Here is a 19,128-nt window from a genome sequence, read left to right as displayed (position 1 = left end):
TATTCACTGACGTTTCACACACTTTGCAAAACAAGACTGAGCCATCAGTCAAAAATACTTCATCACCGAATTCTTTTACGAAATTATTCAGTTTGGTTTTTAATCCTGTCTGTTCTTTTGGCATGATGAAAAAACTGTCCAGTAAATATCAACAAGATACCACAGAACACTGCTTAACACAAAATATTCTACTAGTCTTCAATGGACGAGTAAAGTGAACTGAGAGAAAGAATGTCAACGATGTCCGTCTGTTCCCCCGACACTATCTACAACCTGATATTCACATGTGTTTGCAGTTGAAAGAAAGACCATGATTGACAGTTTAAGGAAGTGATGGGGGTGTTTATTGGTGCTCTTACTTAACTGAAGTAGGTGACTGACCATACACAATAGAAGCCAAAGGAGTTGGGAAACAAATTTTGGGTCACCAGAAACATAAGGGGAATATGAAGTGGATTGAAAGAATAATGCATTCAGAAAATATTGGTGACTGTATATTTCAGCTGTTTGAATGGAATGCAAAGTTAATTAAAATAATTATGTAAATTGGCACTTCTAATAATCCAATAATAAATATAAATGTAATCCATCTCCACCAAAATATAAACTGCACCTTGACCTGAAATAATTTATCAAATTAAACTAAGAAAATTTTACAACCCTAAAAAGATTTTCATTATAACGGCGGTATACATATAGGGGAGCGTTAGGTTAACTGGACCACTTTTTTTTCAAATTAGTCTCAAATATTACATATTTAACTTATCTATATTAAATTTCTTGTGAAGTTTAAGTAAGGTGTTGTCCACACAATATGGGGAGCAATGACTCCATAGTACTCAAATTTTTTGTGAAAAATGAAATTATTTACTAAGTTGAAAAATGACCAGTTAACCTAACCGGTAAGGTTAAGTGGACCGGGTAGTGAAATCATTGGACATGAATTTAATAAATTTAATATTAACTTCAATGCATATTGCAAGAACTCTAAAACCACATTTTACGAAAAATACTAATTATTAAAACATAACATACATCAATTTATCAAATATTTAGCTAGAAACGAGTCCTAGCGAAGGCTGTATTCATACAAGGCAATATTGAAATAAATCATGCCCCCATATCTTTGTCTTAAGTCCTTCAGAGGACGTGGAAGTTTCGTAACAACATCAGCAGTGGCAACAAAGGCACTTTCATTGGTAATAGAAAATCGAGTTGACGGCAAATGCTACTTATAGAATGTCACTTGAACACCACTACGAAGTGACTCCTTCACAACTGCTACAAAGTTGCGACCAGACTCTTTTCTCACTCTATGAACTTTAGCAATGATGAAGTCACCAGCTTCAATTTTGTAGGAATCATCATCGTCTTCACATTCTTCATTCCAAGAAGAGTCAGAGTCATCTAACACCAACTGCTCACTTTCACCTGATGACGAGTCCAGTGCCAGTCTAGCAGTTTTCCTATTCTTGAACTTTTTTGCTTCTCTGACACGGAATTCTTCTTCCAGACGAGCCTTGATGGGCGAACTAGTGAGAATGAGAGATTCTCCTTTCTTTCGACCACGACCATCTCTTTTTCGTGATCCACACTTTGGAAATGGCTTCAAGATCTCAGGTGACACAAAATTCTCCACTGTCTGAGATTGCTTTTCTTTAGAAGGTGAAGGAGCTGGATTACTTTCAGAGGTGCAAGAAGATGAAAGAACTGGATCAATATCAGAGGAAAAGGATGTTGAAGGAACTGGATCATTAGGAGAGGTGCAAGAAGTTGAAGGCACTGGACCAGTAACAGAGGTGGAAGACGTGGATGGAACTGGATCAGTAACAGAGGTCCAAGAGGTTGAAGGCTCTAGATGGATAGCAGAGACATGATTGGGCGAAGGAACTTGATCTAAAGGACGGTCTGTCACAGATGAGCACAGGAAATCAGCTTCACCAAATGTTTCGTCATTAAAGGGCATTATCCCTGTGGATTTAAATCCTTTGATGATATTGTTAGGAGTGAATGCAAATGGATAAGTTTCACCCATAAGGCCTGCTACATCATAAATGCGTAGTGTCTGTCCAGGATGATTGATTGGCCACCTATCACAAGCTTTATTGTAATATGGCTTGAATGGACCATAAACTGCTACGTCGAGTGGCTGAAGCTTATGGCTAGTATGGGGTGGTATTGTTAATAAAACTATACCATTTTCTTTTGCAAGTGATACAGCCCTTATTGATATATGGCTTTCGTGATTATCTAATATGAGAAGCTTGGGTTTTTCCTTGCATGGCCTTTCATGTTTGATGAAATGTTCCAATACAGACAAAAATATGTCTCCAGTCATCCATCCAGAGGTGCGAGCTGCACCTCTACTTCCAGGTGAGGCATGGAAATGCACATGGGGGAACACAAAAAATGGAGGGACTGCTTTTCCTGTGCTCCCAATAATGGCACACACAGTTATGAGAGTGCCCCTCTCTGCAGAAGTAATTTTACCCACTTGCTTCTGGCCACAAGGGGAAACTACCTTTCCAGGCTTCTGCACTGTTGTGAGACCAGTTTCATCAAGGTTGTAAACATCCTCTGGTCCAAATCCAAATTTTTCGTAGGTTGATTTCAAATTTGAAAAGAATTTGTCTACATTAAATTTGTTAAAACTGGTTGCACGGCTCAAGCTTGTAGCCTCTGGTTGTCTGAGAGAAAGTTTGTGCCTCTTCATAAAAGAACGAAGCCATTCTTTCCCAGCCATTTTCTCTTCAGACCAATTTGGCAAAAGTTGCTTATTATTAGCCGCAGCAAATTCATAAGCCAACTTTCTTGTGTCTGTGAATGCCAAACCATAGTGCATACATGCAACTTTCTTCAAGTAGGAGCACAGAGACAGCTCTTCTGCTGGCGTATACACCTTTTTGTGTTCATTAGATGGCCTAAAATTTACCACACATCCATCAACAGATTTGCTGACAAAACGTTTCAACGTCGTCCTTGGGATGTTAAATCGAGCAGATGCTGCACGAATACTCATTCCTTCTTTGGTGGCTGTTACCGCTACTTTCAAATCTTCTACTGAATACGACCGGTGATTGGTTGTACGCATTCGAACACGTGGCATCTGAAATTAAAGTTTGGAATTAGAAGTGTATCTCAATCAGAATTTAATAAGTAAGTTAATGCCTCATAAGTGGTGTTTTGTTGGTATCATTTGTGAGGTTCAGACCTGTCTTCGAACAGTTGACTAAACAGCAAATAACATAAGAGAATTGCCTACACTTCAGCTTATTAAAAAATAAATTAAAAAATGAACTTCAATAATATGAAAATTATAGTGGGGTTAACTGGCCCGGTCCACATAACCTAACCAGTTTGGTGGCCAGTTAACCCCACAGCACATGCTTTCTTTGTCCGCCTCTAAAATACATATGAAACAAATATTTTTAAAAACAAAATAATCTGTTTTAAAGAGTAAATACTTACGGTTAATATGGTGTAAAGAACTTTTCCGTAACTCTTTTTCAGCTGTGATGAAACCAGGGAAAAACCAAGCAGGAAAAAAACTTCCAACCTCCTTGAACAACAAAGCCTCTCTAAACAGGATGCCTTATGCACTTCAATTGTTTTTGAAGGCATATAGCGTATTCCGAATCTCACTGGTCCGGTGGCATCAATGACGTCACGTTGCAGCGAAATAAGGAACAAAACTGCTGGAAGGATCGATGCTGTCATGGTGACTGTACAAGTTGTTGTCTGTGCTACGCTAGCAAAATTTTGCGAAATTTTCCTACTCCCATCTCGTTCAAAGAAAAGATAGCATGAACAATTTTATTTCTTGAACCAGTAGTAATAACTGGTCCGTTGACATGTTCGCTCATAAGCCATTAACATATTGTTTTTACGTTGTGCTCATTACAAACAATACAGCAGAACTAAAGCAGAACACACCGCCATGACACAACAGTGCACGATGTTATTCGTCTGCTAATTCCTGCCCTATACAAGAACCAATCAGATTCACTGATGGCGGCTGATGGAGACTGCCACCACCTCTGCAAGTTGATGGCACTGGTGCGACACCGGTGGAGCATCAATGACGTCATCGGTGGAATTCGGAACACCGTGATGCCATCGGATTGCTCACCGGTGAGATTCGGAATATGCTCTTAGGTTGTCTGTACTGTAGAATTGCTTATGCCATCTATTGGATAGGACAGAAAACAACTCCCACCAAAATTTAAAAGCATGGACCACTTAACCTAACCGGTCCAGTTAACCTAATCCTCCCCTACTAATCTTGGTAAGGTTCAACGTGGACTATCGATTAAGGGACAGATTCCTCTAAAAAGACTAAAATATCGCCAAATTCTTTAAGTTTCAAGACCTTAACTAGTACTACTTAGGTTAAAAATAATTTATATCCAAAATAATAGGGTATCTAATCCTAGTTTAAAACAAAAGATTTCATAGCCTCAAATACTAATAAAGTCATAATAAATATTAAGATTTCACCCAAAAACAATAAAATAATCTCTAACAAAACTCTTAACTACTTTAACTAAAAAGATTTAGGCCTACTTATATTCATTGTATAACCGGGGATGCTGGCACAAATTTTACCAATAATAAATCAAAATTACCAAATCAAACTCCCATAAATTTACAAAATTTATTACTGCGAACAAATAATAAATTAAATAATTATTAAGAAAAAAATAACTAAATTACGCAAAAACTTAAACGAAAATGGACAAAACAGGCAAAGTTATATTTGCTTTACGCAACCCTAATAATATGACATAAACTTATATTGTCATTTTGATGATATATGTAACAATAAAATATAGGCATTTTGCCTAACATCTAGTCTCTAATTAACAGTAGCTTGTAAAGTAATTCTCACCCTCGGTAAAGAAAAGATTTCAATTGCCACAGTCATGGGGGTTGGAAAATCTCTCAGTAATGGTGCATAATAGGAACATCCAGAGAAATAGCAAAAGATAGTAATGCCATTGTCTGACCACAGTAGTTCCTGTCAAGTACGGTGCCAATAAGATTCATGAATGAACTTCATAAGTCTAAAATTGACATCTGGTATACCTGAGAAAAATAATTTATTTAAAATTAGGAATTCCTTACTTGTTTCTTAAATAAGATGTGACCAATAAGACGTAGAATATATTAGTACAGTGTAAAAAATTCCAATGTTCTTTGAAGTATTTAAATTTTTTGTTGTGTTTTCATTTTTCATTTTAAAGTTGAAGTATCAACCCATCTCTAGTTCTAAGCCACGTTTTCGAAACAGGACATCTGGTCACCATCTGATGTACAACTAGTTTCCTTCTACCACAAAAAAAAAAATAATAATAATAATAAATCTTACCTTGATAAGACGAGCAAGTCCAAAGTCTGCAATTTTTACTATATTACTATCTCCAACAAGAACATTTCGAGCAGCCAAGTCTCGATGAATGTAATTCTGGGACTCCAAATAGGCCATTCCAGCAGCAATCTGTGCTGCCATATCAATCAATTGTGGCAGTTTCAGTGTACGACCTTTACCTGTAAACAAAGACAGCAGAAAATTAGTTAATTAGCACCTTTAACCAAGAACAGTGATGGATCTACTGAAAATGAAATATTTGGGGTCTTGGAGACATGATGAAGAGTGTACAGCCATCACTACAAACTGAGGATAAGCTGCAACGAGAAAAAATTTTTCCTTTCTAATGGTGAGTGCTATTGATTCATTTGACATCAGATGTTCATTTACCTTCAGAAGCAATTCACTAAAACCATACTTTCCTGTCTTTCGACCATGAGAATGGATCTGTGAATATATTAAACCAGGATAATAATTAATAAAGAGAATGGTGGAATGTTGGTAAGAAATGAGGGAGTCCACTGAATTGGGGGGGGGGGGGGTGAATCGCTCCAAACCCAGTCTTTGACCATTACAAATTTTAATTGAACTCACTGGGATTTGAACCTAGTCTTCTAGTGCGAAAAGTCACTCAGCTGATAATGTACCAGAATCAGAAGTATGCTGAAATTTAAAACAGACATCAAACTAACTAGAAACAAGTTTCTGTATATCAAAACATGTCAACTGAATTAACTGAGATTTGAACCTGGGCTTCTAGAAGAAAAGCCACCCAGCTGATAGTGTACCAGAATGAGAAAAAGTATGTTAATATTTCAAAGAGATGAGAAAATAGCAGAAAAACATATGAACTGGACTTAAATTTTTCTATTGAAATGTTCACATCCAATGACATTAATAGCTTAACGTAAAATTAATGTCTATTAACAGACTATATTTAATATTTTTTCTGGTGTGATGTAAACCAACGAAATTTGATGTAAATATCAATGAAGGATAACATCATTGCAAAACCCAAGTCTGACACTTTCCTACTGGTCAGATATATTGTGTATATGGACTTTGTCACAGCCAAGTACAGAAATTTTGAAAATTCTGTCTATCCAGGCTTTGGAAGGAATATTTTCGGTATTTGCAAAATCTATGTAAGCATAAAAAGTTCTCCAAGCATTATTAAACCTACAACAAAAGAACTTATGTATATAAAGGCCTCTTTCAGTCCTTTCACAGATAACATAAGTGAAAAGGTACAATAGTAACTATATAAAGAAAATAAAAACGTTATTTCAATGCAATGCAATTCTAAAATAGTCAACTAAAAGTAAATTTTAGTAACCTGAAAAATACGAACAACAAGATTCAAGATTTTGAAGTTTTCATTCATGAAATAAACATGGTGTGTCACTAATTGCATGAAGCACAAAGACGAATGTGCCACTATGCCATTATTTGATATTCAGTGGTGTAATGCATGCATAGTTATTAGTGCTTCTGTGAACAATCAGCATGGTGCATTTACTTTTGAAACCCATTACTGGTATGCAGTAAACATGGAACATGGCTGGACATCCTGTGGTGCTGGTAGTTGATGCCAAACGTACATATTAACAAAGTCGGCAGAAAAATATAATTTGTGCAAGCCAGGAATTAGACATTCCCCGCTAACTGTGATAAAGCTCCGAATTCACATAATAAATGCATAACAGTTTCATCTGGATTTGGAAGGTCAGTGCTTTTTTTCTGACAAAATAAAATACAACTTCTGCGGGTTTCTGATCATATTGGTGTTACAAGTAAAGATACTGCGGCCAAAAAGAGAGGTTTAAAATGCACCCATTGGTCTAGAATCTCACTTTATTGGCTTTCCTGTACATGCGGGACATACAACATCGAAACATTTTTATAAAAAATTCCTAGGGGATTGGAAAGAAGCCAAATTCCTCATTAACAAATAATGGTCTACTTCAGTCAATACTTTTACCACAAAACTGAAGACTTATGAATATGATAACTGAGATATTAACAGATCAGTGCACTTAAAAGGAAACCTACAAGCACAGGAGTAATTTTAGCAAAATTTCTGTGGAAGTTAAGTGTGCAGTGGCCTGCAAAAACTACAGTATAATATATGTGCGTACATTATGCTTGATGAATTGTAGAACTCAATATTAAGCATTTTATGGTACTACTAATCAATTCAATGTATCCACTGAAACTATTCCATGTAAACAATAATAAAATTATACAAATTAGGCTAATAATGTATCTAAATATATAATTTGAACTGGTAATGGAAATTATGGGTAAATGGCTGAATGGATTTCAATGAATGACCCCTCATTTTGAAGCTTAGCATCCAAAGATAAGGGGAAAAATAGTAGTTTTTAGTGAAACGTCAATTTTCTTATTTTCCAAAATCCATCTGTCGTCAGTTTTGAATAAGCTTTTCAGAAAAAGACAAAACATACACTAAAATAAACATATTATGAAGGCCATGACCTGCAGATTGTTAACATATTTAGAGCTCAGATTCTAGGAGATCACAATGCCAATATGTCAATCTTCATTTGTGTAATTTTTTGAGAATGTATCTATATTGGTCATTAAAAACTTCAACACTTATTAAAAAGATTAAATCATAAATTTACAGCTCTAATTTTCTGAGTACAGCTTTGTAGTGGGTATAAGAACTACAAAACTTAGAGAGGTTTGAGGACATTACCAGTAAAAATGAAATGTTATTGTACTTAATGCCTTGGTACATTTATCACTAATGATACATATTAATATATTATTGGTGATAATATGAAAGTGAAACCTTTTCAGGTTACATAAGTAGATGTACATAATATCTTAAATTAGATCTTCACTTCTATAATTTTCTGAGTAACGATTATGTAGTAATTACTAAAGCTACAAAACGTATGTGTGCAGTATAGATTCTCTAATTTTCCTATGTAATAGTGCAATACTATGGAAGAGGCATTAGTACTTGAGTCATGCTTCCTATTTTAGTTGCATCTTTAAACTACATCAAAATGGATTTCATATTCCCTTGGTTTAATCGATTAGATCTGTGGTTGCTTCTAAGCATATCATTCTGTCGTTGGGAGAACAACAGGCCATTTCAATTCTTGCTGCCATGATGAAACACAAACTGCTAATGATTTACGATGAACAATTTTATTTAGGGTGCATATAAGATTCTCTGCTATAGGAATTGCCTCATTTCCCGCATCTCAGCAATAGATTCCTCACAAGTCTATACTGCTGAAAATACATGGGATAATACATACCAGTAAATAACTTATATCTCTGATCTTCTGCTATTAACAATTCATGATGACCTGATGGTCAATTATATGTCATTGAATCATCTTATGCTAACATTTTACGTGGCCACAATGGTGTTCAGCATTCACAGGTACCTAATACACTCCAAACGTTGTCAGCAGATATTGTTGCTAACAATCTTTATGCTATTTCCTACAAAAATGCAGCTCAAATATTGGCAAAGAACTTGTGCAATCTATAGATTCACGTTTTGTTGATCATATTGGATTAGATCAACGACGATACAATACATTTACTGCAGAGGACATTGTGTGTGTTTTTGTCTCCAAAGATGGTAAGCCACCAAAATACTATCATGTTGTGCATGGCAGACAAGGGGGAGCAAATTAAGCCCTCGCTGTGATGTGATGATATATCCCCCCCTCTTCCCTTATGATTTACAGTGCCCCAAGTCAGCAAAACAAGCTCACTGGAATTACTTTAGTCTCTATCATTTCGGATCACTGTTTGTAGCCATTTCTCACACATACATTAGTCACACAAGTTAATCCAGCAATATTTAGTAAACCAGTATTGTCGGGCAGAAGCGCAAAGATTACAGTTCCTAAGGAAAAACCAAAAGGCATTACTTACTGATACTATATTTCAAGACAGTTCACGAAACATGTAACAGCTATATCATGATGATACATCTATTATTCGAAAGCATGGCAAACTTGATATTTTCTTAACTCTCACCTATAATCCGCAATAACCAGAAATAGCTACTGCTTTACTCCCATATGAAAAACCCTTGATCATCCTTATATTGTTACTTGTATTATTTTCGCACTGAAACTCAAGAACCTGAAGATGGATATAATAAAGAAAACGTATTTTGCATAAAAACCATTCAGACGGAAGTTTTTGAAAAGAGATATTTTTGATACGGTTACACACTTCATTGAGTTATTATGTTGTTTTCAATCCGAAAAACTTTTATTTGAACTTCTAATGTACTTAGTTTGCAGCATTTGCTCCACAAGCCACTAGTTATATTATAAAATGTAATAAGAAATTAAATTTCGTATACAGTGTTCCAATATAACAACTTTTTAGATAACACTACAATTATTACCTCTTAATATTTCTCTCCATTAACACACAGTTTGTTACTCACATATGCGTTAATTTACTATACTTCACTCTCCCCCTCTCTCACTGAACACTTTTACCCTTGTTCAGCTCCGTAACAGCCAGAAGTTGTTTTTAAAACAAATTAATTATCCAAGAAATCCATCTTGCATCTTGATATATTTGCTTTACTTCTTATTATGAAGATATTCACAAAATATGTAAATTTAACTAATAACTGACTGAAATCGAAAGGGGGAAGTCAGAGAAGGAAAACAGAACTGCAAAGCAAAATAGCTATATTTAAATTAATAATGTAATGTGTTCAGTCTGTAGCCATTCACATACCATATGAGGTGGAATCAAAAAGATTCAAAAATGGTTCTGTAAAATGAAAATAAATTATCTGATTTAAATTTGGCCACTATTTCCTTCAAAGTAGTCTCCTTGTGTCACAATACACTGATCCCAATGCTTGGAAAGCTATTCAAAACATACACAACATCATCTGTGATTCACGCTTGATCTCATTCATGGTGTTGAACCAGCAAACTTTCAGCTTGAACTTCACCGGAAAAGGACGAGGTCACAGGAAGCCAAATCCAGAGAGTATGGGGGTGAGGAGCAACGATGATGTTGTTGCTGCACCCAATAAACTCGGACATTTTCATAGCTGTGTGTTCAGGTACACTGTTATATTGGAGCACTCGACTGCCCTCATGCCACAGTTTGGTGTTTTTTCTGAATGTCCTTTCTCAGACGCCTCAAAACATGACAGCAGAACTTGGAATTAAGTTTAGACCCTCAGGGACGAATTCATGGTGCACAATCCCACGAATGCCAAAGAAAATGATAAGCATGCACTTGATCGCATTCCTGACCTGCTTCATCCTCTCAGGTCTTAGAAATCTGGGCTCTTCCACTGAAAAAACTATTGTTTGGTATCTGGGTCATTACCATAGATCCAACTCTTGTCCCCAGTGACGATCCTTGATGATCATCCAGGGGATGTTGACAGAGTTCCTGATAGACTTCGACATGGTGCTCCTTCTTCAGAAGCCTGGGCAGGAACTTTGTGGCAATGTGGTATTTGTTCAAAACAGATATGAGGATTGCCTGCACTGATCCATATGACACATTGAAATGTTCTGAATTGTTATCCAATGATCCTCATGCACAACTTGTCTGACTTCGTTCAGAATTTCAAGGATTGTACTTACGGAAGGTCATCCTAAACTCTCAACATCAGCAACTCATTTTAGGTCTTTTCTGTTTATATGGAACAATTTTGAAGACCAACATTCATTTCATTCTTTAATTAGATCCTCTGAGCGCATATATATATATATATATATATATATATATATATATATATATTCTTCATATCTTTCTTTCTAACTTCTAATCATATAGTTTAAAACAGCCTATTTGACATGTAAGACAAACCAAGCCGAATACTGTCTGATTTTTTTTTTTATCCTCCCTTGAATAGTCTTGATTATTTCATTGATTTGAATATCTTCATGTCCCAACACAGCATGAGTTTGGGTGAACTATTCAGCCAGGATGATAAGGAACTATAAGTATTCTATGACCAGTTTAGATAGTATAACAACAGATTGAAAATCATTCAAAGAATATTATCTAGAATGTCTCGTTTTTGTAGCCATTCTTAATACTTTCAAACGCACTTGTCATAATGTTAAAAGGCTATACCAATAATATGTTCCAAGAAAATCTGGGCTGAAATAGATTGCAAGCGAAATATAATATAATATGATATAATATAATATCATATCAAATAAATGTTTTATTATATTTTTCCGTTATTGACTTATCATATAATATCAGAGAGTGGAACTCTTTACATTAGCCTACATATTTTACAATTTGTATGAACGTTTTCGTCACCATTGTGACGTCATCAGATACATGTAATTTTCAATATGTTAATCTCACCTGTATGGCATTTGATTGTAATACATAGAGTGGAATTGTTAAAACAATATTAAAGGTGAATGCTAAAGGACTTAAATTAAGTTAAAAAGTTAAAAACATTTTAAAATACACACTATGAACCTTCACTTACTAATAAAACAAACATTTTTTTTTGTGTTGTATGTTCATAATTAAAATCATGCAATATTGTTGTATAAATCATTAATTTTATATAGTTATATGTGAGTAATGAATTTAATTCATATATTATTATTTATATTTTTATCTTTTTAGTTTTTATTTTATTAATATAAATACTACTATATTTGTAGGAGTAAACATAACACAACACTTCCGGTAAAATTGTCTGGGTCTCTTAAAATATATGGTTCTTTTAGTGATAATATTGTTAGTAATATAATTAGAATTATAAATCCTAAAACGAAAACTCGCTTTCAATTTTTTATTTGTATCATGTAGAACGATTTGCATTTCATATAAACTATATTACATGCTGTATCTGAAATCAGTAATTAATGTTTGTATTGTTTATGTATCTATGTGATGTGAAGTTTTCGTTTGATAGATAAAATTTCAGTATATGTACAGCTTGATTCAGGAATTTTGGCCCCTGCAAAAAGTAAGTAGACAGACTAAGAGCGAGTTAGGCCAGGTGCACACAGAATCAGACGCGACGCGATGCGGCATGGCGTGACGCTACGTTTTGCTTTACAACGCCTCGCGACAGCTAAAACTGTCTGCTCGCGACAACTGATTTGCTGCCTGTGTGGGTTTGGAAAACTGGCCTAGGTTAGAAAATGGCGTCAATAATAGAGGCCTGTCTATATGAAAAATTCTATTGTATTTGCTTATTATTTCCTAAGGACGCAAGCTCCTAAAAATCTATACGATTGAAAGAGTCTTAAAATTAAAACGTACTGCACAAACGTCATATTTTATGTTTAAGACTACTTCACGACTCACAATAAAGAAAAATAATATATTAAATCAATAATGAGTGATAGTTTAGAGCAGAAAATTAGGCTTACTACAAATTACACTGGTCAACAGTCATTTTGCGCCAGACATAAAACTAACAAATTCTTAATAATTTAGACCTCCTGAATTAAAAAATAACAAGCAAAATGTTCCATCACTTCGGGTTTTCGAGATGCACAATACAATTAATTTTCTATGCATTTTATTTAAAAATCACCGTATTTCGTGTGTAACTATTTTGTTTTACAAATGTGAAGACCCATTATGTGAAAACAATATTAGTATAACTAGGGCACCATGTTAGATGCACTTGTAGAAAGGGAAATTATTTTATTGCCCTTCTATGAGTCTATTTCGAGGGAGTGAAACAGGTTCGCGGTGTAAATTCACTTGAGTTTACCTGATTTTACTTGAGATGTGCATTTCTTTCACGGTGAGCTTAATTACATTACTGTAGTTTATATTTTGCAATATATCACCATGTCAAAACCACTTCTAGAAGCGGAAATTGTTTTATTGGCCTTTTCGGTTCCATTTGGAGGGGAAGAAACAGGTTCGCCGTATGAAAACGCTTCAGTTTACCAGGATATTTCTGTGGTGTTAGTATTCTGTGTAGGAAGTGTAGGCTATTTCTTTAAAACATGCTATAATGATAATATTCAAAGTACGAATGGTTTATATATGCGGATTTGAAGGTTGTAGCATTACTTTTTGGAATGCAATTAGGCTACACAAAATTTTGCTGCTTTTTGTACGAATTGGACAGTCGCGCTCCAGATATTTTATTTTTATTTTATTTTATTGGGTTATTTTACGACGCTTTAGCGTCTGAATGAAATGAAGATGATAATGCCGGTGAAATGAGTTCGGGGTCCAGAACCGAAAGTTACCCATCATTTTCTCGTATTGGGTTGAGGGAAAACCCAGGAAAAAACCTCAACCAGGTAACTTGCCCCAACCGGGATTCGAACTGGGCCACCTGGTTTCGCAGCCAGACGCGTTGACCATTACTCCACAGGTGTGGACTCGCGCTCGAGATAAGCATTATAAAATAAAACGACAATCACTAGAGCCAAGGAAGAAAAATATTATACATCAACCCCTTGTACCTCAAAGCGAAGTAATTTTACCCCTTTTACACAATAAGTTAGGGTTAATGAAGAATTTTGTTAAAGGGATAAATTATAAAATTAAAAATATCCAGGAAAAATTTCCTGCTATTAATAACCCGTGGCGCTACACCCCGTGAAGAGCCCAGACCAACCAGCCGGCTGCTGGCCTCACGTCCACATGCCAAAACGATCATTCAACTAGAATGGAGGTATCGTGTGATTAGCACAATGATCTCCCCAGTCGTTATATCTGGCTTTCGCAACCGGCTTTCGCTACCTATCGTAGCTCCCCAAGTGCATCACGATGCTAGGTGGGCACCGGTCCCATACACTGGCCGAAATTTCATGAGAAAATTTCTTCCTCCATGAGGACTCGAACCAGCGCGCATTCCTTAACATTTTCTGCTATTAGTGATTCAAAAATAAAAGAGGGAGTTCTCAATGGACCACAAATTAGAGAGATAATGAAGGACAATCACTTCGAATCTTTGCTGGAAGGAAAAGAGACAGCCGTCTGGATTGCATTCAAGGAGGTTGGATTAATTTTCTGGATAACTGTAGAAGTGAGAACTATGAAGAACTAGTGAAAAATTTACTTCAGCGTATTAAACTAGGGGTTGTAAAATTTCCCTGAAAATTCACTTCCTTCACTCACATCTTGACTTTTTTTTCCCGAGAATTGTGCGATTTCAGTGATGAGCATGATGAGCGCTTCCATCAAGAAATTTCAACTATGGAAAAAAGATACCAAGGACAATGGAGTACCAATATGCTAGCAGACTATTGTTGGACTTTAGCTCGTGATGTACCTGATGCCCAGTGTAAAAGAAAATGGAGAAAAAGAAAGCTGTAATCTTCTGAACAGTGAATATTTAGCCTTATTGTCATTATATAAATCAATATTTTGAATAGATATAAATTCCAAAATTTCTCAAAAACCGTAACCAACAACTGTTTTTATTGTCATATTCGTATTCAGGAGGCTCAAATTATATAGAAAACATATATCACATGCCTAGCGCAAAAAAAAATGTTAACATTTGTTACGCAGTGTTATTATTATAAATTATTATTCACCTGGTGCTTTCATCTCATTTGCAATTTTTCACTTATTTTCAGAAACCACATTATTCTCGTGATATTGTTTCAAAGATTGTACAGAATGTATCTTTCCTGTACTAAATCAACTAATTTATCCGCATCGAGCTCTATTATGAATAATGTGCCCTACACAACAATAGTATTTTTTGTAGATAATGAAAGTGTGCAATCATAGCCACTACTAACGCATGCGCAGTACACTGCAGCTATCAGACAGTCTCCTCGCGACGAACTTCTAGCAGTCATTCGATGTTGTCTCTTCGTGTCGCCTTGTATCTGCTCGTGACCGTCGCGCCGCGTCTGATTCTGTGTGCACCACATCATAAGAAATCAATGGGAGACAAGTACCACGAGACAAAATGTCGCGTCATGCCGCGCCGCGTCTGATTCTGTGTGCACCCCGCCTTACTCATCACTACTGGTGGGCTGGGTCACACAGGTCAGGCCGCGCAGTCATAAACCTAACACTTCCTTATCATGTTGCGGTACACTCCGTCTTAAAACATAATATTCTTCCACACAACCCGTTACTAAACCACTACGTCTGTTGACTAAACAATGTCATGATGACTTATATTTTCTTGACATGAGTGTCCCTCAACTTCGAGTACAGATATTATTTTCATTCTTCCTCTTTCCTCTTCCCTTCCTATGCACATTTGTGATTAAATTTCTTTCTTATGACGCAACACACAGCTCGCTCACTAGACAAACAACCAAGGACAAGGGCCATTAATGCTGAATCGAGCTGTAATTGCTCTCGTATTCCAGTTTTGTACAATTTGATGATGCAAACTGTGGAACTATTGTCGAAATATTATCTAAAAAGAGAAAGAGTATTGTAGAGATATTATATTAATTATTAGAGAGATGTTTAAGTAGACTGACTGTGCGGATAGACTTACATAGTTACTTTTATGTAGTTTTTACAATGATGTTATCATACATAATTTGGAAGCAGTGGTGTATATTGTGGAACTTCATCGGAGATTATCTAAAATTAAATTTATTTTAAGTGTATTATATAGATTGTAATAGAAATTTGTTTTGAATGATGTGCAAATTAAACTTACGTTATTGTTTTTAAGTGGTTTACGACAAAGTTATCGCGCATTTAAGTTGCAAAGTGAATTCAGTATTATTTTAATATCTACACAATTCATGCAATAAATATCTTTAAACAGTCCAGGACCATATTATGAATTTCTCGATGAAGTTGTAGATAGTGAGCAGGCTATGTTTTACCCAACTGAATTCTTGAATTCTTTGATATTACAAGGATTGCTACCACATAATTTAATATTTAATATTGAATCACTAACAGTACCTACTATTGCGAAATAACGACCCACCAAAATTATGCAATGGAACAAGAACTGGTGTGAAAAACTCGAGCGAAACATAATAGAAGTGGCAATATTAACTGGAAAAGCAAAAGCAGAAGATGTTTTTATTCCACGTATTGCTATGATACCCACTAACAACCCTTTAGATTTTAAGCAATTACAATTTCGGTGTGACTATCGTTTCTAATGGCCATATTAAAATAATGCTCAAGGACAGTCGCTCAAAGTAGCAGACATTAACTTAAAAACTGCGCATTTATCACATTCTCAACTATATTTTATACAAAGGAGTGGAGGGGGGGGAAGATTTTACACATATCAAAAAGCAATTCAATGATAATTTTGTCATGTTCCTAATGTAGTAGATTATGTGAATATACGACTACCTAATAGACTGAAAATAACACTGCATTAATTCTAAAATATACACCTCAAAATATTTTTGTTCATGTCCGAAAATGTGTTATTGCAAAATTCTAGCTGTATAATCACATTGCCAATGTAGTATGTTACAATCTCTTAATTTCTAAAATACCTGTATATGTTCCCCAGAATATTAGTCTTTATGTTAAAAAATGACTTATTGCGAGTTTATATTGTATCTGTATTCTGCAATTATATAAAATAAGAATCAATATAATTAATATGTTCTGAATTTTTTAGATATAATTTCTCAAGTCATATTAAAAAAACTGGGTATGGTAGGGTGAATGTACAGTGGTCAAGGGGTAAAAAATCCTACCGTATAAATAAAATATTATCCTATGTATATTATATTGATTCTTTGGTACGACCGACAGAGAGAGAAATTTTGGCTCATAATGACATCCCAATGGGTTCAGATTAAAAACGAGAGAATTCCCTGTTTATCATCAGCTGCCTCTGAAATTCAAGTGAAAGCATACATAGATATGAAATTACGTGAAATATACAGCTTAGATCAATGTACAGATCTTATAATTATTTTATCTCTGCCTCTGTGCAACATCACATTTGCGGTGGGGAGAGAAGGAGATGGTCGAAAGGTTGTAATGTTTTCTTAATACGCTGACTCTGACAACTAAGAAATTTAACAGTTATTGACCGGCAGAAATAAAATGTAAGATCTGTAGAACATTGAGATAATGCTAAGTGGGCATATAGGGACCGAGGAGTGTTTTTGTTTTGGTGCAAGACAATGCTAACTCATTTAAATTTTGTATGACTGTAATCTGTACAAATTTTCGTTTGGTTTTACTTTATTTATAGTTTGATTTTTCTATTATTTTATATGTATTTCTGGTGATGTGAAAGAGAAGGCCTGATGGCCATAAGTACGTCAGAATAAACAAATAAATAACCAAATATATAAATAAATAAATAAATAAATAAACACACATACAAATTAAAAACATTTGAACGTAAGGCACGTGATGAAATGTTTTCTTTCGTTGCCTGATCTACAGCTGTTCTAAATTGAGTTAATCCTTTCAGACATTTGGCTAAGAAGTTCATTAATTCATGTAAGTGACGCTATGTAAAGATTCATCTTTATGGTGAGGAAAGCTTAATAAAGGCAATTCGTTTTGGTTATTTATAGTTGAGTTTCTGAGATTTCCGAAAGTCTAATAACCAGTGTAATTATAAAAAAGAAAAAAAGAACAACCTGGGCAATGCCGGGTGCTTTCAGCTTGTCTAAAATAAAAGGAGAGATATGTTTTATTAGTATTATGAAATTGAACTTACTGAATGCAGTTATTAATGCAATAAATCATACCTGCACAAAGAGCGCTCAATGAGCACGAGCGCTCCTTCGGAGCGGGAGAGCTGTGTTTACCGCTTGCTGAATCGGAGAGGAAGATACGTCAGAATGACATAGACTTGCTATAGGTAGAGGAGAGGGAAACGACCACTCAGCTATCTAGTGGAGTGCAGTGCATATTCTCAGTAACTGTTTCACGTTGCTTACCTACTGCTACAGTACAGTATGGAGGAATATAAAAGACGGAAAAGTGGTGATCAGGCAAATTCTTTCAATGTTGCATGGGAAAATGCTCATTTTTTCATAGCTGCTGGAGTAAATACTCAGTGCTTTATCTGCCACAACATTTTGAAAGGTAGAAAAAAACATAACATAATGCGTCATTACGAGTCCAGACATAAAGATACTAAAGATATTAATCTTCAACAATTTAAATATCTCTCTTCAGGGAAAAGGCCAGCTCAGTGTTGATATGTTGAATAAATTACGGGATTTCAGTCCTAAACTTACACTTTTCGTAAGTAAATTTCGGGAAGGTAATATGGCTTACTTTCGAATGATAGAAACTGCTCGCAATGAAGCCATGTTAAACGATTATGTGCAAATATTAATTGAAATTCAAAATAAATTTAATTCTAGGTTCCAAGATCTTGTCTTAAGGTCCACACCTGTGGAGTAACGGTTAGCGCGTCTAGCTGCGAAACCAGGTGGTCCGGGTTCGATTCCCGGCTGGGGCAAGTTACCTGGTTGAGGTTTTTCCGGGGTTTTCCCTCGACCCAGTATGAGCATATGCTGAGTAACTTTCGGTGTTGGACCCCGGACTCATTTGAGTGGCATTATCATCTTCTTCTCATTCAGACGCTAAATAACATAAGCTGTTGATAAAGCATCGTAAAATAGCCTACTAAAAATCTTGTCTTAATTGGAAAGAAGTTTAAAGTTATCATAATAAATTCCTTCAATACCAGTTGAAACAGTGTCATATAAGTTACAGGTGGGCTTGGTTGGCGCAGTTGGTATAGTGCTGGCCTTCTATGCCCGAGGTTGCGGGTTCGATTCCGGCCTAGGTCGATTGCATTTAAATGTGCTCATATAACCTCGGCAGTTGCGAGCGTC

The 19,128-nt window shown here is 35.4% G+C and overlaps 1 protein-coding gene across 1 annotated transcript in view; it reads right to left on the bottom strand.

The window, feature by feature from the left end:
• Src42A (Tyrosine-protein kinase Src42A) overlaps positions 1 to 19,128 on the bottom strand; it is a 585,202-nt gene that overhangs the window by 42,447 nt on the left and 523,627 nt on the right. The window contains exon 6 of the mRNA XM_069823919.1: positions 5,369 to 5,547. Within this exon, the coding sequence (XP_069680020.1) occupies positions 5,369 to 5,547 (179 nt within the window). The remainder of the gene's footprint in view (positions 1 to 5,368; positions 5,548 to 19,128) is intronic.

The sequence above is a fragment of the Periplaneta americana genome, chromosome 4 (assembly GCF_040183065.1).
Source record: "Periplaneta americana isolate PAMFEO1 chromosome 4, P.americana_PAMFEO1_priV1, whole genome shotgun sequence".
NCBI classification, from domain to species: Eukaryota; Metazoa; Arthropoda; class Insecta; order Blattodea; family Blattidae; genus Periplaneta; species Periplaneta americana.
This window is presented reverse-complemented; position numbering and strand designations above follow the sequence as displayed.